Raw genomic sequence first — 22,816 nt, 5'->3', positions numbered from 1 at the left:
TGGCTGTTGATAAATCTGAACACAAGATCTTGAATATTTGTTTTCATCGACTTAATATTGTGTCACCTTCAAAACTGTACCAATTCTCTTATTATATATACTCTCAATGGAGTATTTATCATCTTTAAAGAAACAAGTCACTTAGCAAAGATGCTAAGGCTTTTGGCATCTCATAAACACCAAGAGCCTTGGGGTGTGCTTTCAGGGCAACAGACAGATACATCCCTTCAACATGTGTATCCACTTAGTCATTTTTTATCACTGTCTGCCCAAGCTGAATGAGAGAGCATTCACCATGCTTCTTGTTACACGGGTGCCCCAGTAAACAGCAATACCCGTGAGAACCGGCAAAGAGTGGAGTACATTTTCCTGTTTTACTGGAATTCCAATTTGTTTGATGAATACTTAACTCTTGGGGACAATGGAGGTGTGGCCTTGCCTGAAGGCTGGAGAGTAGACTAGGTCTCTTAGGAGGACAGCGCTGATATTTGATGGCTCTTTGCATGTATTTTGCATTGCTGATTTTCCTTTGGAGCCTTCTTTTAGAAGTCTCCCCATCTCATGAAATTCTTCAAACCACAAAGACTCTATCTTAAAAATAAGGGCACTAGGCTGGTGGCTCATGCCTGTAATCCCAGCACTTTGGGAGGCTGAGGCAGGAGGATCACTTGAGTCCAAGAGTTTGAGACCAACCTGGGCAACAATGGAAAACCCTATCTCTATAACAAACACAAAAATTAGCTGGTGCAGTGGCCTGCGCCTGTAGTCCCAGCTACTTGGTAGGCTGAGGCAGGAGGATTGTTTGAACCTGGGAGGTCGAAGCTACAGTGAGCTGTGATCACCACTGCACTCAAGCCTGAGCAACAGAGTGAGACCCTGTCTCGAACAAAACAAAACAGAACAAAAACAAACAAACAAAAGAAAGGCTGTGGTTACTTCTTTCAAAAGCTAAGTGGAGCCCACATTGGCACAGGTGCCAGCTACAGTGTCTGTGGAATCAGAAGCATCATCGGATGTTATAACTTCTGGCCTCTTGCTCTTTTTCTTCTTTCTCCTTTGCTTAGTCTTCTATGTCGCTATATTACCTTTTTGGTTGCCAGTGCCTTAGATTTGCTCATGAGAATTTCTAGGTTTTGTAGTTGGCACACAAAACCAAAGAATTGAGTGTCTCCGAGTTTGAATTGTAATTCTCCAGTTAAATTTCTTTCTTTGAGATTTATTGCAGTAATAGGTTACTAAAACATTGTAATTCTCACTTAGGGTATGACTGTATTTTATTCTAATACTGAGTTGAAAAATTACCATGGCCTCATATCTGTATATCTACATCTGTGTATTTTAAAGGCTCACAACTTGTATACGGTATAAATTGAGCTTTAGAGCAAAATTTATTCAAGATAATACTTGTCATGTGTCTTTATGTACCAGGAATGAGAATACAGTGGTGAACAGACAGAAAAGTCTATGGTCTCCTGTAGTGGGCATTCTAGGAGCAAAATGGCTTCATAACTCATTTACTCCATAAGTCAGAGAGAAAAATGATGGTACAAACTGGAAGGGATTGTGTGTAAAATTCGTGACAGTAAGAAAAAGAAAAGAAACCAGAAGGAAATACGCATTTGCCATGTTCTGTAATATGCCATAGACATTGGATTGAAAGGAAAAAAAATAACTTTGTAACAAAATATTTCATGTCAGTTACTTCCATTTAGGAAATACATGTTCATTATTTTCTTCAAACTAGAAATTACTTTATCCCTCTTTTCTTTGAAGTTATCTTAAATCTGTTATTATTCAGGGTCTCTATCCAACTTTTCATCAAATTACCCTATTTGTAGCTTCCAAACGTTAACACCTCTCTGCTGAAATGGAGCCTATAAAAAGCCTCAGGGGCATAAACTGTATGTGAGGCAGAAATGGTATTTAAGCCCTTAATGAAGTTAGGAGCTTTGAAACTGTTGCATTTTGGGTTTACAGGATCCTTCCTCCTTGTCTCTTTCTTTGTGGGTGCGGGAGAATTTGGGAGTGTGGGAAATACTCTCACTACATATCGATTACATTTAGTCTTCTCTTTTAAAATGCAGTTTTCTTAAGCTGGGGATTTATGAACACCCCACATTGCTTGAAGGCATCTTACACTTCCCCCCGCCCAACTCACAAGGCAGTTTCTTTCTACTGGTCGAATGCTCAACGCAGAAAGCTACGTATGTTTCTCGTTTCTTCACTAATTGTTCTCTAGAAAAGGGATAGTGAAGAGAAAGAGAAAAGAAAACAAGGAAGAAAAGAGCATAGAGAAGGAGGCAGGAAAAGTGGGGAGAGAAAGGAAGAAAGGGAGCGAGAAAACGCAGAAGCCCAGGTTTGCCGGTGAGCAGACCCGGCGCAGCCAGACCGTGGAGCCGCGACGCCCACTGGTCCTCGGAGCTGCCAATCGGGATGTAATCCTGTAGGAATTTCTCCCGGGTTTATCTGGGAGTCACACTGCCGCCTCCTCTCCCCAGTCGCCCGGGGGAGCCGGGAGAAGCAGGCTCGGGAGGGAGGGAGGGAGAGAGCCCGAGGAAAAGAGGAGGAGGGGAAGGAGGAGGAGGACCCGAGGAGGGAGGCGCGGCGCGGGAGGAGGAGGGACGCAGCCGCGGCAGGGGCCCCACTCGGACGCGCTGCTCTCCAGATACTCCCGGAGCTCCAGCCGCGCGCATCGCGCGCCACCGCAGCTCTGCCCCCAAAACTTCTGCTGCAGCTCCCTTTCAAGCCAGCGATTTTATTCCTTAAAACCAGAAACTGAACCTCGGCACGGGAAAGGAGTCCGCGGAGGAGCAAAACCACAGGAGAACAAGAAGGGCTTCAGAGAGCAGCCTCCCCGGAGCACCAACTCGGTGTCGGGAGTGCAGAAACCAACAAGTGAGAGGGCGCCGCGTTCGCGGGGCGCAGCTGCGGGCGGCAGGAGCAGGCGCAGGAGGAGGAAGCGAGCGCCCCCGAGCCCCGGGCCCGAGCCCCCGAGCCCGAGCCGCAGTCGCTGCGGCTACACTGCTCCGGATTCTTGTGCGCGGGCTGCGCGGAGCGCTGGGCAGGAGGCTTCGTTTCACTCTGATTGCGAGCGGCGGCTGGGAGCAGCCGGTCCCTCGGGAATATGCGGCGTGCGTGGATCCTGCTCACCTTGGGCTTGGTGGCCTGCGTGTCGGCGGAGTCGGTGAGTGGGCCGGGGGTGGGGGGACGCGCGCGCCGTTTGGGGTGCTCCAAGCTACGAGAGGAGCCCGCAGGGAATAGGGGAGCGCCACCTGGGGAACCCCCTAGCCTTTCACCCCCGTACACCGGAGATCCGCTGGGACAAATGCGCTCGCCCGGCCACCCTTTCCCACTCTTCCCTTCCTCAGAAAAGCGCTGCTCGCTGGCGTTGCCCCACGGTCCTCGGGAATGAGGGCACGAGAATTGCAGTTTGGTCTAGCTGCAGAGGCCCCTGAAGTCACTCTCAACTTCTCCGCCTTCGGCGGGTCTTGCTGCGTGGTCCGGGAAGGATGGAGGGGAAAGGGTGGCAGGAGCGGGGAGCCGGGGTCGGGCCCGCGAGGGAACGGCTCCGCTCCGCGCGCTCCTCGAGACCCAGGAATGACCTGGAAACTTCGGGGTCCCTTCCTCCACACACCATCCCCGCACGCCAGCTTTCCTACTTGACTGCATGCACGTTCTGGGGAGATAGGGGGGCAGATTTAAGAGACCCGCGAGTGTCCAGAGAGAAAAGTTTGCAAAAGTTCTTTTGTTTGATGCTCCCTGCGGCTAGGGCGAGGTAACCGACACTACGTGGAATCGCAGTCCGCGGTCCTGCAAGGGGACACTGGGGGTTGCCCGGAACGCGTCCGAAAATGGTGGGACGCCGGCCACTGGATTCCCAGTCCTGCAGCGACCCCCTCCTCGTTGAGGGGCGGAGGTTGGACCGAGGAGCGCCTGGGGCGGGAGGACATTTTAATATAAGTTGCCTGGGAGTGCGGCAAGCGGGGCGAGGCCGGGTACGTGTGACACGGCACTCGGCCTCGGTCGCCTGGCAGCTCAGGGACAGAGGCTTCCCTCCCGCCACTCTCGCCCTCTCTGGCCCTGGCGGGGCGCTTCTGAGGCCGGCAGGAGTCTACTCCTGCGGGGCGCCTGCGGGCACCCAGCCTCCCCTCCCCTGCCCTGGCAGTGGGAACTTGATTTCTCCTTTTGGTCGCGCTTCGAGGGCTGGAGCTTGTTTCCCCCACGTCGCCCAATGAGTGCCCTCTAAAGGGAGCTGCCTCCTTGGCCTCCTCTCGTCCCCGGCTGCCTCTACCTGGGCGCCTGGAGCTCTGTCTGGCCAGGTGGAAGCCCTGGCACCCCACATTTCGTCTGCAGCCTCAGTGCCCTCTGGGGTCTGAGTTAGGGAGTGCGGCTGTTTCTGGCCTTTCTGGTTCCCCATGTCCTCTCCCTTTGCCACCTAATAACGTGTCAATTTCTTATTAATTGAATTGTCTCTTCAAAGACAAATTATATCATCTTAAGGTCTTTAGGTGGTTTTATGAGTTTGAGTTCCCCCATCGCCCCCCCCCCCCCGCCTTCTTGTGCTGAGGCTAGTTTAAGACTGGGAAACCTCTTTGGCATCGAGGGGCAGATGGACATTTTTAATCGGTGTTGGAGTCTGTGTGTGTGCTAGCAGGTCTCCATACGTTCTTACTGGTTGGAAAGCATGTAGAATTGGAAACTGTACAGACTACATGAGTATTTTGGTCGTTCAGGTTGCAAAATAGAACTCCGAGCCTTATCAGTGTTTTCTTTTGGCAAATGATGGTTTAACCCGTTAGTATTAGTTATCTCTCAGCCAGTTGTGACGAACTTTGGCTTATTGTACACCAAAAGGCAGCAGTTCTCTTGTTTATTTCAGATAAACGTTGTTGCTCATCTTGTTGCAAAACAGGGCAAAGGGACAACTTCATCTAATAGATTTCAGAAGAAGCCTGCCTAAAAAACTGTGCATGGGTAAGGAGGACTTTTCTTTTTTCTTTTTTTTTTCCTCTGAGTCTTATACAGGGATTTGCTAGGAAATATTAGTGTTTTGGGATTCTGGAGAAAGAGTGTTTCTGTTTTCTGCCCCGCTTCGTTTTTGCATAAATCTGCCAGGGCTCCTTAAGGAAATTTTTTGGCGGAACTATATACCTGTCCTCCCTGGTGACAGCTTTCCTCTGAGCTGTGTATCTTTGAGGTTCTAATATTTCTCAGTTTGAACCACAACTGGATGCTTTCCGAGTGAACTGCTTCATTGTGATAGACACTATTTTCAGTAATTGGAATATCATCCAAAAAGGGTAATTAGATATTTATATAATGTCAACTTGGAGACTAGCAGAGAATCTCTGTTAGGCAGTGAGTCAGTCTTTCTCAATAGAAGCCATTTCAGGGCCCAGAATGGCTAACAGTCCATTTAAATTACTTTTTCAGTCTCTGTTTCATGTACAGCAGCAAAAATATACATGAAGTCAAAAGACTTAATTTTAAGTAAATTAGCAATTATAGAATATTATTTCCAGGACTTTGCGCTTTAATTTGGAAACTGCAACTGTTTCCTGGGATTTAGCAGTAGTGATCTGGGTTTAAAGCCTCTCTTTAAAGGGAAGAAAGGAAAACTGCCTATAGTTACTGAATTCTTGAGTTTTATTTTGAGCTCTAGGGAAAAAAAAGAGGTTCTCAGGAACTAAGGCTCAAAACTGCCTATGAAAAGGAACCAGTAGCTGTTCCTTTATGGATCCTGGAGACAGCTGGGAAAGCCTGTTCCTAGTAATCCATTCATACTTTTTACACTAGCAAGTTAGGACTTTCACTGCGGAACACCAGGCAAGGGGAAAATCTGACTGAGTGTGGCAGTAGTGATATGCTGCTGGTTTTCTGTCCATTTTGTACATGACTGTTTATCTTTAGAAATAATATATTGCAGACTGCTATAAACACATAATTTGAACTGGAAATATGTTTAAGAAAAGGAAGTGTTTTGAACTAGAGGAATTTTATAAACATTCTTAGATGTCTGTAAATTAAAAGAAACTGTCAAGTCATTTGGACCCATGCATTATCTCCCCCTGTATTATGAAAGGCAGACTCTGGAAAGTTTGCATTAGAAGGGTAACTAAAATTGAAATCATGTAACTGTTTGCAGTTCTTTAGAAAACATAGTTTGGCTGTTTTATGGGTGAAACAAATTGCTTTTGCTAGGGAATTTTATAAAAACAAAGGCTCTTTCTCTTTTAGTTGGATATTAGCAGTAGGTAGATGTCATTTAAGAAGGAAAGATCTTATAAGATCAGGCTTGTAGAAAATGGATGTCTGAGAAGCAATTTGAGCATGCGCTTCAGCTCCTGCTTCTAGGACCTGATAGTTTAGTTTTTTTTTTTTTTTTTCTCATTTATTTATTTTATTGTGTTTTAGGTTTTGGGGTACATGTGAAGAACATGCAAGATTGTTGCATAGGTACACACGTGGCAGTGTGATTTGCTGCCTTTCTCCCCGTCACCTACATCTGGCATCTCTCCCCTTGCTAGCTCTACCTGACTCCCCACCCCCCACTGTCCCTCCCCTATTTCCCCCCAACTCACCCCAGGTGGTAACCACCCTTCCAGGGGTAGCCTATCGGGGCCTGTGTAATGTGATCACTTAAACGGCGCCTTGGATAATCATTAGTTTGGAAGGATTTCAAAAGGTGAGCTAGTTTGTTCCCTAGGTGGAACTAGTTTTCAAGTCTCCAAAAGCCCCAGAGACCTGACTGGCCAGCTAGAGATGGCTTGGAGTCTCCTTAGGTTGGCAAGGCCCCCGAGGCTGACCAGTCACGCAGAGCCCCACCAGCCCTTTCATTAAGATTTATAGGGAGTCCAGTCAAGCCACTGCGCTGTTGGCATACCTGCCGATGGGGATCCAAGGAATGGCATCTGAGTTTAGATTCTCACTAGATTGTCCTTCTTCCATTGATAAAAATTAAACTAAAAGATTTTGCCCATCCTTTTCTTCTTCCCAAGGCAGAAAGGTGCACTGCAGAATCTCAAAACCACTGATTTCTTTCCATAGACTAGTAGCCAAAATAAAGCCTTAGAGAAAAGCCAGAAGTAATGAAGAAGAATCTTTGCTAAAACAAGCTACTCTTATTTAACTTTTTAAGTCAGCTGTGCCAGCACTATCATTTTGATTCTAGTCATTTGGATTTAAATCTTGAGGAAACCCTGGACTCATTCATCTTTGTTGGTTTCCACGTCCAGTCTGACTCTAAATCCAGCTGTGCATTCATCCTGCAAATATTTATTTCCTGCCTACCAGGTGTTTAGGGTAAGGCAGTGAGCAAAGCAGGCAAATATACCCCTGCCTTCTTGGAGCTTGCATTCTAGTGATCTTTCCCTTCATTTTTTTCATGCCTTCAGTGGCCAGTGTGAAACTTCTGCAGGAGTGCCAACTGGCCCCAGAAGCTCCTGGCCCATGGGAACCTGCATTTAAAGATGCGGCATCAACAGGTGTTTACCCGGCTGCTGGCCTAAGCTCAGCATTGCAAAGGGGTCAGGGGTTTCAAAACGTGGTTTCTTCTCACAACGCTAATCTTTTTTTTTTTTCTTGAGATGGAGTCTCATTCTGTCGCCCAGGCTGGAGTACAATGGCATGATCTTGGCTCACTGCAACCACTGCCTCCTAGGTTCAAGCAATTCTCCTACCTCAGTCTCCCGAGTAGCTGGGACTACAGGCACGTGCCACCACACCAGCTAATTTTTGTATTTTCAGTAGAGACGGGGTTTCAGCATGTTGGCCAGGTGAGTCTCCAACCCCTGACCTCAGGTGATCCACTCGCCTCGGCCTCCCAGAGTGCTGGGATTACAGGTGTGAGCCAGCACGCCTGGCCAGTGATCTCTTGTAGTGCTAATCTTGTTGGGAGAGAAAATTTCTTTCAAATGAAGAGCTTTCCTTTCTTTTTTTCTTCCTTGGGGGCTTGCCAGCTTGTGCTTCTATGTCATTACCCTTGTAGTCGCCATTTCTGGCCCAGATACTTACATGCAGTTTGGTTTCTCCTCCACCACTTTGATCACATTGCTCATGGTCTAGACGCCTCTGACTGTCCTTGTTTTCATGGTGTATAGTCTCTGCACCTCTGCTGGATTTATAAGCTACTCCGTAATAGCCTTCCTTTCTAGTTACCCCCTTGATCACTTTCTGTTATGTCTCCCAGCCCTGGCCAATTGGTATCACTGTCATGAATGCTCCCTGGACATTGCTACCCCTTCAGTGTTTCTCCTTTTAAATGCTGTCAGGTAAATCCAAGCTCCAAATAGCTTTTCGTGGCTGATCCAGCCCTATTGTTTTTAATCCTTCTGTAAATAGCGAGGCAGATTGATGATCAGAATCGTTGGAAGTACGTGAAAATACAGATTTCAGACCTCCTCTCAGACTTACACAATCAGAAGCCTGAATGGGGGTGGGAGTGTAGGGGAATCTGTATTTTTATAAAGCAACCAAGGTGATCCTAATGAATCAGTCTTATTTGGGAATCGCTGGTCTAGATCACAGCATTACCCCTTAATTATGTGCTATTCTGTGTTTCTACTAGGGTTCTCAGCAGTAGCTGGGCTTAGAGTACAAAGGGCTTGGGCTTGGGAGGAAGTCAAGTCTGGGTTCAGATGCTGGTACCTGGCCATTTAATGTGTCAGAACTTGGACAGTATATTAAAGCTCTGAGTCACTTACAAAAGTGTGTGTGTGTAAATTGGACCTAAGAATGCCTTTAAATATGCCTGTTGTGAAGATGAAATGGAGGGAGCATTAAATGGTACTTGAGGCACAGAAGATACTAAATTTTTTTCTTCTCTTCCTCTCTTGGCCTCTTTTTTTGGGCAATGAAAGGAATGAAATGAGGGAGCCATGTAAGATGTTCTTACTTCTCTGACATTCTAAAAGGTGAATTTTCTCTCCCATCAAGATTAGTGCTGTGGGAAGAAACCATATTTCCAAACCTCTTACGCCTGTGCAGTGCTGAGCTCAGGTTAGGAGCTGAGTAAACACCTGTTGATGCTGCATGTTGAAGGGCAGGTACCTGTGGGCCAGCGTTATTTTGGGGTTGGTTGGCACTCCTGCAGAACTGCCACGCTGGCCACTGAAGGCATTATGGTTCAGGGTCAGCTGAATACACCAGCCTCCAGTGGACCTGGGCTGGTTGTCCAGTTTTGTTGCCTCTGCACTCTGTGTCATCAACATTGCAGGGTTGGTGTCAAGAATAAACAAGTCATTGATGTAATGTCCTGACACATCAGCAGTGTGCAATCACACCTCCTCCTGTTTCCTGTGGCTGTGCTAAGATCCCAGCACATCAGAAGGAGCAAGTTAGAATTTAGTCTGTATCATGTGTTGGTATGCCATTGGTCATTTAGAATGGGTTGGCAGGAGTAGTGAGTAAATTTAGGGGAACTGAAGGCAGAAAAAGGTGTATTTTTATATTTTTAAAAGTGGAAAAGCATGAAATTTCTTCTTTTACTATTAAAAATCGTGATTGCATTTTGTTAATTCTGTTTCCAGGGCAGCATTAGCTTTAGCAACAAGGATAGAGGGGTGACTGCCTCTGATAGGAGAGGACACTGTTGAAATAGAATTGTGCATGTCTGTTTTTCTTGAGTATCTCAAAGAATTGGTAGGAGTGGGAGAAGGGAGCCTTGAAGTCTTTGGAGATTTTCTGTTTGCATTTCACATCAGCAGAGTGAAGCCAATGAGTATGCAGCTGGTGGTGTGATAGCCAATGCACAGTCTCAGAAAAATGGAAAAATGTTATTAAAGACATGTTTTCACATTTTTTTCTCTACTGTTCAATCTATTTTGGAAAAATGTCACACAGACTCAGTAAATATTCTCTTTACAAAGCATTTTGGTATTTTTATAAAATGATTATACAGGTATATTAAATGCAAGTTGCTCTGATATTTAAGGAGTATGTGCAGTTAATAGAATTTAGTCTCATGGTAAGACACATGAAACAGGATACACAGTTATTATGGGAAAATTATTTTTTTCAAGCTCTTTAAAAGGAAAAGTTAAGTTTGTCCTCCCTCCCTTCCCTTCCCCTCCCCTCCCCCTCCCTCCCTTCCTTTTTCTTTCTTTCTTTCTTTTTTTCTTTCTCTCTCTCTCTTTCTCTCTCTCTCTCTTTCTCTTTCTGTCTTGTCTTGTCTTGTCTTGTCTTACCTTACCTTACCTTACCTTACCTTACCTTACCTTATCTTACTGTCACCCAGGCTGCAGTGCAGTGGCACAATTGAGGCTCACTGCAGCCTCCTCCCGCCGTTGAAATGCTTCTCCTGCCTCAGCCTCCCGAGTAGCTGGGATTACAGTGTGCACCTCCAGGCCTGGCTAATGTTTTCTATTAGTAAAGATGGGGTTTCACCATGTTGGCCTGGCTGGTCTTGATCTCCTGACCTCAATTGATCCACTTTCTTCGGCCTCCCAAAGTGCTAGGACTACAGATGTAAGCCACTGCATGCAGCCGAGTTAAGTATGTATTTCTGTGTAATTTATTATTAAATGTAAGTACAATACACTAAACATACAACATTTTAAGTCAAGGCAAAAGCGAGGTTTTGTACACATGTAATTAATGATCTCAATCCCTGTGGGACCTCAGTTTTCCCATCTCTAAAATGATGGAGTTGAACTAGAGATCTCTCTGTCTTTAATATTTACTTTTTCTGCACTTCAGGGTGTAGTAGGAGAAATGTTAAGATTAACTTAATAAGTAATTATTAATCCCCTGTCAAATACTTCTGATTTTATTATTGAAACATGGAGTTCATTCACATTGCAGAAAGGTAAGTAATTTCTAATAGTTCACGGTAACCTGTTATCTTGAATTGAGTACTCGTTTATTAGAAGTGTATACATTGTCCTGAGTTTTCATGATCTAATGTCTAGTTGTATTAATCTGCTCTCACTCTGCTAATAAAGACATACCTGAGACTGGGTAATTTATAAAGGAAAGAGGTTTAATAGACTCACAGTTCCACATGGTGGGGGAGGTCTCACAATCATGGCGGAAGGTGCAGAGGAGAAGCAAACGCACATCCTACATGGAGGCAGACAAGAGAGCTTGTGCAGGGGAACTCCCATTTATAAAACCATCAGATCTTGTGAGACCGACTACTCAAACTGTTCCCATGTATTAATTATTTCCACCTGGCCCTGACCTTGAAACATGGGGATTATTACAGTTCAAGGTGAGATATGGTTGGGTCCACAGTTAAACCATATCACTAGTATTTTTAAATGTATTTCTGATACAAGCCAGTGTAACATAAAGAACAGCTGAGTGGTAAAAATCACTTCCATTTTAGATGGAAGGTAACATGACTCAATATAATCTGGGGGGCTTTTTAAACCATAAGTCTCATAAAGTGTTTTACCATCCTTATAAGTTTTCTGGCCTGGATCTCCATTTCCAGAGTGGGGCTTTTAACTGGTGCCTTCCCTTTGGTTCCTTTTAGAGCACTTGAGCCTGGTCTGAGTACTGTGCAGACAACAAGCAGGAATCAAAATGAGCAGACTATGGTAGTGTTGCCTGTGTTTGGATGCACTTACTATGTAACCTTGGGCAAGTTTCTTAGCCTTTCTGAGCTCAGTTTTCTCATCTGTAAAATGAAATACCTAAGATAAGTTTTTAGGATTATGTGAGACATAATAGGTAGGGGCTTTTTAGCATAAGGGAATGTCCATGCTTTGTGTCACATGCTTGTTATAATTCCTGGTTTTCTGCCTCTCTGAAGAATAAGGGCTTGGCACACACATTCCATGGGCTCATCTGATGAGCTCTAGCCCAGAGGGTAACTCAGCATATGCATGCTGAAGCCTACTTTTTCATAACTGGAACTTTATTCTTGTCTGGGGTAGACTAGTTCTATGCTGAGATATTGGGAATATGTTTGTAGTCAGCTTTTCCCGAAAAGTGGGATGATGTGAGAAAATATGCCATTTATTATTTCTGGCTGATGAAAGGTTCCTTACAGGGACAGGACAAATCTTTGTTAAGATGTGAAAAGCTCATCTTTTCCAGTAATTTTACCTCTGCAGATATGTCCGAAGGAAAGCATTACCAGGTAAATAGTGTTTAAAAATATGTTTGTTGAAGCCTTACTTATAATAGCTAAAAAAAAGGAAACAACCTGAGTGTACAATAATAGAGTAATTGTTAAATAAAAGATTATTTATACATACAAATATATGGCCATTATATTTATAAATATATGGCCATTAGAGATTTATTTGAAGGGCATTTATAACTCAGAAAATATAGTACACAGAAAGTTGGATATAAAACTATATATAGTGAGACCTTGGTTATATTTTAAAAGATATGTGTGTATAAAGATAATGTATATATACAAATCTATACATGCCATAGAACTGTGTAGATGCGCACACACACAAACACATACAGGATGAATACAAGTAAAACTAGGAAAATCAGAATAAGATTGGTACATTGTATCAACCATTGTATCAATGTCAATATCCTTGTTGTGATGTTTACTGTAGTTTTATAAATGGGGGAAACATGGAAGGGGCACAAGAGATCTTTCTATTATTTCTTACAACTCTGTGTGAATCTACAGTTATCTCAACAAAAATTTCAATTAAAAGATGGCACCAGAGCTAGATCGTTGTTCAAGTAAGCTCTGCTGATCCTTCAGAGAAAGATAGTTGTTACGGAGCTTAGAGAGTGATGGAAGGCTGTCCCTTTCCATTTTAGGAGACTAGCATCACTCTGTGTCAAAACCAGGCAAGAAAAGCAGAAAAAACAAACCTGTAGGCCAATGTCATTTATATTAGATGTCAAAATTTTAAATAGAGTATTACCAAATTGAATACAGCAGTTTATTAAAAGAATAATGATGAGCCCAAATGGGATTTATCCAAGGAAAGTTTCAACATCAGAAAAACAGTACAGATATTAACAGTTTAAGGGAGATATAATCATCTTAACAGATGCAGAAAAAGCACCTGACAAAAGAACATGTGAAAGTATTAATATAAAGGTCCCTAAATTCCGGTTAACTGAAGGCATATTATATTTGGCTAGTACATGTGTGCTTAGGACTCAATTCACTTGACATGTTTAGGAACCAAAAGGCCTCTGTTTACAAAGTCGTTAGGCAACAGTCTCTAGTTGCATGAGTGACAGGTGTGTGACAACCCAATAAAGGATGGGCCATGACATATATAGATTCTAATTCATATGGAGTTGTTCTAGCATTGCCCAAGTTCACTGTGTACTCCCCCAAATCAAGAAAGTGAAAGAGGTGGTTTTGAATGTTTTAGAATCAGATAAATTGGGGTTCAGTTTCTGGTATTACCACTTAAAAGCTACGTGACCTTAAAAGCCATGGGAAATCTCTTATCATCTCTAAGCCTGTTTCTTCAGTATAAAACTGGGGTTAGAATATTTTGCTTTTTGGTTAGTTTGAAGATTAGCCTCAATAGTGACTAAAGTCTTCTGTCCCAAGCCTGACCTGTAGTAGGTGTTTTAAACCTGTTGGTTTCTCTTTTCTTCTATCTTTTAAGTTTTGTGATTCTGCAGTATATTGTATGCTTATATGTAAATATATATGCATATGTTTCATGTTTCTTACTTGCATCTGACTCTTGACACTATGGGACATATATTTTCACAAATTTAAAATTGGTTTATTTTTAATCAAGCAACTTATGATGCTTAATTATATTTTTTGTTTCCCCCATCGCCCATATTTCCTGAATAATACTTAGCTAAAAGTTGCATACAAGTTGGAAATTTAGTTAAGACTGGAAAATCTTTAGTAGTACTTGTGATTATAATTGTAAAATACTTGAAGGTCAGCATTGGAACCCTAAATTTTAAACAGTTTTATATAAATTTACTAATGAATTAAAATCTTTATTTATATCCCACTTCTGAACTCACTTAGATAAGAGTGGTGTTGTGATTTGATTATTAGATTTGATTAGATTTTGTGATTCTGATTAGTTATTGAATTAAGTTTTATACTTGATAAGTCAGTTTAACAGTTGACACACATTACTGTAAGCCTACTAAGGACAAAGCTCTTTGTTGGTTCTGCAAGTTAAAAAGAAATTATGACATGGTATCCGCCTTCAACTAACTACTGTCTGTCTACTTTATGATTATTTAGAGAACTGATGAGTTGGGCAAACACTTAACATATGTGTTATATGTAAAATGTGTCAGTTTTTGTTGAATCTAGTTGGATATTCGTACAATCAAAATTGTCATAAAACAACAATGGAGAAGGCTAAGAAGAGCCCCTTGGAGAAGAGAAGTCACTTGTCTCCTGGAAAAACAAAACCTTCCTAAAACCTTCCTTGTGAAGTGGCACAGTATGTTGGAGAAAATCAGAATTCTGTTGATGACTTGGAGACACTAGATTTTCTTTCCCTCCCTCTCTCCCTCCCTCCCTCCCTCCCTTCCTTCTTTCTTTCTTTCCTTCCTGTCTTTCTGTCTTTCTTTCCTTCTTTCCTTTTCCCTTTCATTTCCTTTCCTTTCCAATGGGGTTTCACCATGTTGGCCAGGCTGGTCTTGAACTCCTGACCTCAGGTGATCCCCCTGCCTCGGCCTCCTAAAGTGCTGAGATTACAGGGGTGAGCCACCACACCCGGCAGAGACACTTGATTTTCAAGTTTCTCTTTTTTCCAATCTTCTCTTCAAAGAAAGACCTCCAAATGGTAAAGTGTACAAAAGGTACAAGGTGCAAGAAATTGTTTAGAACCGGAATGAATGCTTGATGTTTCCATCAGGGGAGAAAGAACCTTACATTTCAACCAGTCTGATTCTCCATATTCTATAAACTTTGGGCTCCTAAAAGTGAGAGCTGGGCCTTTGTATATAATATATATTTGTATATTATATACATCATATATTATATACATTACATATATTATATGTATCAGGTGAAAACATGTAAGAGATGGAGTCTCACTCTGGTGCCCAGGCTGCAGTGTAGTGGTGTGATTATGGCTCATTGCAGCCCCAAACTCCTGGGCTCAAGGCATCTTACTGCCTCAGCCTCCTGAGTAGCCAGAACTACAGGTACCAGTTCTGGCTAAGTTTTTGTTGTTGTTGTTGTTCATGTGGGGGTCTCACTATGTGGCCCAGGCTGTGGACCTCATATTACGTGTTCTGTTAAGATTGAATAGCCTTAGCTAAGTAATGAAAGAGGTATAAAAGTGTTGGGTTAATTCTCACTGTATTTTGGATTTTGCTTTTTTAGTTTTTTGTAACTGGGCTATAGAGCTGGAATTGACTTTTTTTTTTTTTTTTTTGAGACGGAGTTTCACTCATGTTACCCAGGCTAGAGTGCAATGGCGCGATCTCGGCTCACCACAACCTCCGCCTCCTGGGTTCAGGCAATTCTCCTGCCTCAACCTCCTGAGTAGCTGGGATTACAGGCACACACCACCATGCCCAGCTAATTTTTTGTATTTTTTTAGTAGAGATGGGGTTTCACCATGTTGACCAGGATGGTCTCGATCTCTTGACCTCGTGATCCACCCGCCTCGGCCTCCCAAAGTGCTGGGATTGTAGGCTTGAGCCACCGTGCCCGGCCTGGAATTGACTTTTTAAAGGAAACACATCCAGAGAAGTTAAGTGATTTATCCAAGATTACATAGATAATTAGTGGCACAGTTGTAAATTTAGCTGAGGTTGTTTTATTAGTATTTTTTCTTATCATAAAACGTTCCTTCTCTGCCTGCTTCTACTCCCTCATTCCCCACGTTAACGATTAACACCTAATGCACTTACTTCCGATGCATGTTTGATAAATAAATGAAATACCATGGAACATACATTTTATGTTATACATTCAGCATCAATGTGGTTAGTGGGTTTTGTGCAGAATCCTTTAGTGTTTAGATATTTTTTCAATTTCCAGCAAAACTGTGCTCCAACTAATTCTTTTACCTGCTGGTGACACTTTGGGCTAATTATGGGAGGAGAGTTGAGAGCACTGAGATTTGGAAGACGCAGAGACTGAAATAGAGTTGACTTATGTCTTAGGAAGATTTTGGAGACTTATAGATAGAAAGGGAGATAAAAGCTTCCTGGAGATAAGAATCGGGACCAGAAGCAAAATCCTCATGAATTAATGCTGCATTTTCTGGTGGAAAAAAAGGTTGCTATTGTAGTTGACAGAAAAAAGAGCATTCCTTGGGTTTTTGTACTAAAAATATGTAAGTGCCTTCCAGGAAAGGGCCTGATGTACTCACAGCCGAGGTAGAAGTGCTTTTTTACCCATTTTCTTTTGCCAGTCTTAAATGTAGGCTCTTCTTTTCTCCCAAGAGTTTCCTCTTGAATATTGGCCAGGCCCAGTGGCTCATGCCTGTAATTCCAGCACTTTGGGAGGCTGAGGCAGGCGGGATCGCGAGGTCAGGAGTTCGGGACCGGCCTGGCCAACATGGTGAAATGCCGTGTCTACTAAAAATAGAAAAAAAAAAAATTAGCCAGGCATGGGGGCAGGTACCTGTAATCCCAGCTACTCAGGAGGCTGAGGCAGGAGAATTGCTTGAACCCAGGAGGCAGAGGTTGCAGTGAGCCAAGATTGCACCACTGTAGTCCAGCCTAGGGGGACAGAGCAAGACTCCATCTAGAAAAAAGAGGATAAAATTCTTTTATTGATTTTACAAAAATTGATTTTGTAAATTTTATCATAACATATATTTGAGTCAAGCTTTTTCAGAAAAATGAGTCTGTGAGATATTTTTAAGGAAAGAATTTATTAAAAGGCAGTAACATTAAAAATTACGACAACCCTCTCCTGCTATATAGTTAGAACTATGATAGGCATTTTCCATTCATTGTCTATAACTGGCTCACAACTGCTAGGCAGTATTACTTGCCAAGGCTGCATTTTATGTGGTCCAGCATAAGTTAGATCCTCAGTTTTTTTTAGATTTAAATCGTCTTGCTGTGATACTGTAATATTTCAGGAGAGCGGTGAAAGTGTCTAAATGTGTCAGCATTGTTTAATGTAGTCTAATGGGTACAACCCTGAATCATGAGGTGTCTAATGGTTGCAGCCTCAAATCATGAAGTGTCTAATGAATGGTTGCAACCCCGAATCATGAAGTGTCAAGAGTCTTCCTTTTCATTGGTTGGCCTAATCCTCCAGGTCACTGATATTCTGATTTCTTTAGCAACTTTTAGCATATTGCTTTGATAGCTTCTGTCAGTAAGCTTCAGTCTGGTGATGGGAGAACTAAGAGGTAGAATTAATGGAACCCTCCAAACTCATCTCTGCTAATTTCTGGAATTGGGCAGGTGATTTAACCTCTCTATGCTTCAATTTTCACATCTGTAAAAAGGAGATAAGTCATAGTAGCCACCTCATAGAGGTGCTGTGGGGGGCTAATGCGTTAATTAATGGGTGTCAAGCACTAATAAGAGTGCCCAGTATGGGGCCTGCACTAGACTGTCCATGTTGACGATGATTGAAATGGACAGCTAATTAGATGTACTGATCAAAGGAGATGGAGTAGTCTTTTGAGGCTTTGAACATGAGGCAGAGAAGAGTGATGGTACCACTGACCAGTTCAGAAGGACAGGCCAATTTTTTTCCTCTTCTTTCTTCTTTTCTTTTTGTGGCTGTTGTGTTTTGGTGAAAGGAGGAGGCATTTTGGCTTCTCTAGCTTTTCCATCTGGGTAGTGGAGGGCATGTTCTCCATTGCGGGTTCTCAACCCCCGCTGCAGGTTACGAAAACTTGGGAGCTTTTAGAAACTTTTCATGCCTTGGCCCCATTCCAGGCAATTAAATCAAAATCTATGTGGTTGGGGTCCAGCTCCCTATAAAAGCTAATTCTCACTTCCAGAAGGCTTGAGAACCCTGTTCTAGAGGACTTCTTAGTCTCCAATTTGGAGGGCAGTCTAGCAGGTAAGATTTTGTGTTCTTAATGTATGCTGTCCACTGCTGTGATTAAGCCCTGTGGAATGAGGTGGCTTTCCAGGACTCATCTGCTCCCTGTCACAGTCTGAGCAGTGTAGAACTGGAAAATTCTTGCTCCCGTCCAGCTTCTTTCTTTTCTCCAATGTCTTTTCTGCTGGATCATACTTTTTTTTTTTTTTGACAATTATTTTGGTGGATTTGGAAACATCTGAAAGGTCTTTAGACAAAAGACTATATAGCTATAAAGTGAATTCATCTGAGGATGTCTTTTTAAAAATGCAAACGTGGAGGAAGACTTTTCCTAATGGAACAAAGGACACTTGTCCTCTTGGTCTGGTTGCAAAAAAGTATGTTTGGCCAGTTTACCAGATTTTCCTGCATTCGTACTTTGAACAGAAAATTCCATGTTTTACTGATTGGAAATACATTCTGGGACTTGATGGAATATAGTGATCACGTGTAGGTCCTACATATGTGTCTTAATAATGGCCTTCCTATTGTACCTGCACTTAAGGGCAACAATTTGGACCCGGTTCAAGTCGCATCAATTCCATGGAGCTGTATTGTTTGTGGCTGAAGTTGGGAGAGAGAGTGCTTTAGGCTGTCTTGTGAACAAGACATCTGAGTTGTCCTTAGCTCATGCTTAAGCACAAAAGCAGCAGCCCATCATCTAATAGCATAGTTTACTTTGTTTGGGTATCTAATTTGGGAGCATGCTTGCCCTCACTCATTTCTAAAACACACAATTTTCCATCCATTGAATAAAAGGGTCTACCTTTAATTGATTCAGAACAAAACTCTGTTGAAGAATTCTGGATTTCTCAAAGCTTTTAAAAATTGCTCTGCAGGATAACATTAAAATGCTGACCCTTTAGAAACTGCCACTCAACATTTATCTGTCCTACAATGGAGTTGGAAGAGGGATTATTCTAAGAAGGCTATTAAAACGAACCATTTACTGTGATTCATAGGCTTTTAAACCCAGTAAGTCTGTAATATCTAGAGTAAAATTCAATGTCAGTTTATTATTTTGGTGATGATGGGGTTAAATGTGTCTTTACAAAGTATTAAGTACACACAGAGGAACTGGAAATGTGAAGTCTCTCCCTTCTCTCCCTGTCAGGACTGTATGCCTGATAGATGTTCCAGAGCATTAATGTAATACAATTAGTAGATAGAAGTGCTTTTTCTCAGTGGAAATTGAGGTCTGTTACAAGGAGTCACTAGCTTTCAGATTAGGCCAGTGGTTCTCGAAGTAGGGACTGATCAGCAGCATCTACAGCTCCTCAGAACTTGTTAGAGATTCTGGGCCTCACTCCAGGCCAACCAATCAGAAACTTGACAGGTAGGGAGCAGCAACCTTTTTTTTTCTTCTTTCATTATACTTTGAGCTCTGGGGTACATGTGCAGAACGCGTAGGTTACGTAGATACACATGCCATGGTGGTGTGTTGCATCCATCTCCCCCCACCGTCATCTACATTAGGTATTTCTCCTAATGTTATCCCTCCCCAATCCCCCCACCCCTGCTATCCTTCCCCTAGTCCCGCCACCCACCAACAGGCCCCAGTGTGTGATGTTCCCCTCCCTGTGTCCATACATTCTCATTGTTCAACCCCCACTTATGAGTGAGAACATGTGGTGTTTGGTTTTCTGTTCTTGTGTCAGTTTGCTGGGAATGATGGTTTCCAGCTTCATCCATGTCCCTGAAGAGGACATGAACTCATCCTTTTTTATGACTGCATAGTATTCCATGGTGTATATGTGCCACATTTTCTTTATCCTGTCTATCATTGATGGGCGTTTGGGTTGGCTCCAAGACTTTGCTATTGTAAACAGTGCCGTAATAAACATATGTATGCATGTGTCTTTATAATTGAATGTTTTATAATCCTTTGGGTATATATCCAGTAATGGGATTGCTGTGGCCCAGCAGTCTTGAGCTTTAAAAAGCCCTTCAGGGGATTCTTTTGTGTGCTAGCATTCCAGAACCTCTGAGCCACAGTTCTCATCCTTGACAGCACAGATGCTATTAAGAGTCCCTGGTTGTAGGGCCTGGGTGTCAGTATTTTTGTTTCTTAAGCTGCCTTGGTGATTCCAACGTGCAGTCAGGATTGGAGGCTGTTGCTGTAGGACCTTGCTATCCAAAATGCGGGTCCCAGACCAGCAGCGTGGGCATCACCGGGGAGCTCTCTAGAAATCCGGGCTATCAAACCCCACCTGAGACTTACTGAATCATATTTGAAGTTTAACAAGATTCCCAGTGACTCATAAGCACATTAAAGTTTATGAAACACTGATTTATAGAAATAGTGAGTTTCCTTTATAGAATGCAGCCCTTGGAACGCCCTTAATTTAAAAGTTTTGTGAGGAGGTAGAACAGCTGTTTTGGCTTCTGCCTGGCAGTGACTCAGGGAAGCAACGACTGGGGGAAAGGAAAGGCTCAGAAAGCTGCAAAGGACCCAGGACCCTTTCATCCAGTGAGTGCTGTTGCAAGTAATGAAAATCGCAACTCAGACTGGCTTAGACAGTGAAAACGTTTTGGCTCAGATGATGGAAAAGTTCAGGAGTAGTTCTGTTTTCAGGTCTGGCTGCATCAAGAGGCTTATGTGTTTTTTTTTTTTTTTTTTATCAGGCCTCAGGTCTTACATAACTCTCAGCTCAACCTTCCTTTGTGAGATTCACTTTCAGGTCTTATAGAATTAGGGTACCAGCTAAGCTGTTGTTAAAAAGAGATTCCTAAACATAGTGGCTGAAAGTAGATTTATTTCTCTTTGACATAACAGTCTCAAGACAGGTCTGGTGGGAGAGCTCTGCTGTGCTCATATGCAGTTCTTACTTGCTGGCTGAAGGTGGCCGGTCCATCCATACTGTCTCAGCCAGGAGAGAGAGTCAAGGGGGAGAACATAGCCATTCCTTTTAATGCCACAGCCTGGAGCTGTAACATATCACCTCACACTCATACCCCACTGTTTGCAACATAGTCACATGGTTACCCAAGGTGCTATGCGGGCTGGGAAGTATAGTCTCTACATGGGTGGCCACGTGCCCAACTAAATCTGGGGAGGTTGTGCTACTAAAAAGGGAAGACTTTAGTTATTGATGACAACCAGGAGCGCCTTCTCTTCTGGTGGTGGTGAGATGGGGTCTGGCAACTTCAGGTTAACAGCCCAACCTCTCAGCAGTTGCAGTAGAAAGCACTACTCTTTCCCAATCCTTCCAGTAAGAATCCCAGAATAGCTTCCTAGTTCCTTAATTTCTGGGAACTACACATAAAGAAGTGTCCCCAGAATCTCGTGGATTCTGATAGAAAGGATTGGCTCCCTAAAGAGAACTGTTTTGTGACACATGAAAGAGCAGGCAACTACAGAGAGACCTTTACCTCACTCCTTTGTTAATTGGCATTTGGACCCAGACAAGAAAGGAAAGTAGAGAACAAGGGGGTGTTCAAGCTGGGTGCGGGGCCTTGGGGACTATTTACTGTCGAGTTAGTCAAGTATGGAATATTTGAAGATTATTAGCACATGACATAAAGGGCATTTAGGAAGAAGTGTGTTTGCTGAGTTTAATAAATGTAGGAGACTGTAGCAATCAATGTACTTTTGATCTTCTGATCTCTTAATTTAGGGGTTGGTAAATAAGAATAAAGGAAGGCCGGGCGCGGTGGCTCACGCCTGTAATCCCAGCACTTTGGCAGGCCAAGGCGAGTGGATCGTGAGGTCAGGGGTTCGAGACCAGCCTGGCCAACATGGTGAAACCCCAGCTCTACTAAAAATACAAAAAATTAGCCATGCGTGGTGTTGCGTGCCTGTAATCCCAGCTACTTGGGAGGCTGAGGCAGGAGAATAGCTTGAACTCGGGAGGTGGAGGTTGCAGTGAGCTGAGACTGCGCCACTGGATTCCAGCCTGGGTGACAGAGCGAGACTTTATGTCAAAAAATAAAAAAAAGAATAAAGGAAAATATAATCTTGGTAAATGCTTTTAAAAGATGTTTTCAGCTAAATGATTTGATCTTTAACTGCTAAAGATTGTGTCAGTAGAAGCCTTTAGTACATCAGACAATGATGAGTGTTGGAGAGATGATGAATGAACTTCTGTTTACTGTCTCCTTCTCAAAGTTTTGTTTTCTTAGTACGTTTTTTATACTTGATATTAGTATGTTTTTTAAACTTTATTCATTACACAAAGGATTTGAGGTAATTTCTAAGACTCAGGCCTTTCCCACAAGCTTTAGAAGAAAATTCTAAAAGCATATTACATACTGCTTTTAAAAAAAGTTTTAACAGTCTTACATGATAGAAAAATAATGCATCATATTCAAAATAACATGGTATTTCCAAGCCTCTCAACTGCTTATTGTCCTTTTAATAAAAATGTGGATTGTAGGCACATCTGCTCTAAATGAATTAAAATTTCATTTGCCCAGAACCTTGTGTATTCCGTTAATAAGATTTACCCAAAACACTATTGTTGGTTTAATAAATATTAAGAGAGCATTTGGGATGTGCCTCCTGGCGTTTGCTGTTTCTCTCCTCTGAGCATTAACTACTCTTCTGAGCCTTCACCAGGCTGCTTTTGTTGTTTTGTGCCTTGAGGTATAAATAGAGGCAGAAAACCCGGAAGATGCAAACAAATTTAATACTATAAACTGTTTACAGATGTGTTTAGTATTCATTCAATAGAACCTTTTAGTTTATTGAATATAAATCCACTTTAGTATTCTACATGTGCAAGGGGTTCTGTTTTTTTTTTATTGGAAATTTAAAAAATGACAAAAAGAAACATCTTCTGGTAGTATCATTGTCTAACAAGCACCAGAGAGATGTGGTTTGATGACTTGCATCTGACCCTTTGTCTTCTTGGATCTTACATACTTTTAGACAACCAAGAGTGA

The 22,816-nt window shown here is 42.7% G+C and overlaps 1 protein-coding gene across 1 annotated transcript in view; it reads left to right on the top strand.

Annotated features, from left to right (window-relative positions):
• The first annotated feature begins 2,202 nt into the window (after positions 1-2,202).
• SDC2 (syndecan 2) overlaps positions 2,203-22,816 on the top strand; it is a 115,030-nt gene continuing 94,416 nt past the window's right edge. The window contains exon 1 of the mRNA XM_032245670.1: positions 2,203-3,184. Within this exon, the coding sequence (XP_032101561.1) occupies positions 3,125-3,184 (60 nt within the window). The 5' untranslated portion in view covers positions 2,203-3,124. The remainder of the gene's footprint in view (positions 3,185-22,816) is intronic.

The sequence above is a fragment of the Sapajus apella genome, unplaced genomic scaffold (genome assembly GCF_009761245.1).
Source record: "Sapajus apella isolate SASKATOON/1434 unplaced genomic scaffold, GSC_monkey_1.0 scaffold3, whole genome shotgun sequence".
Taxonomy (NCBI): Eukaryota; Metazoa; Chordata; class Mammalia; order Primates; family Cebidae; genus Sapajus; species Sapajus apella.
This window is presented reverse-complemented; position numbering and strand designations above follow the sequence as displayed.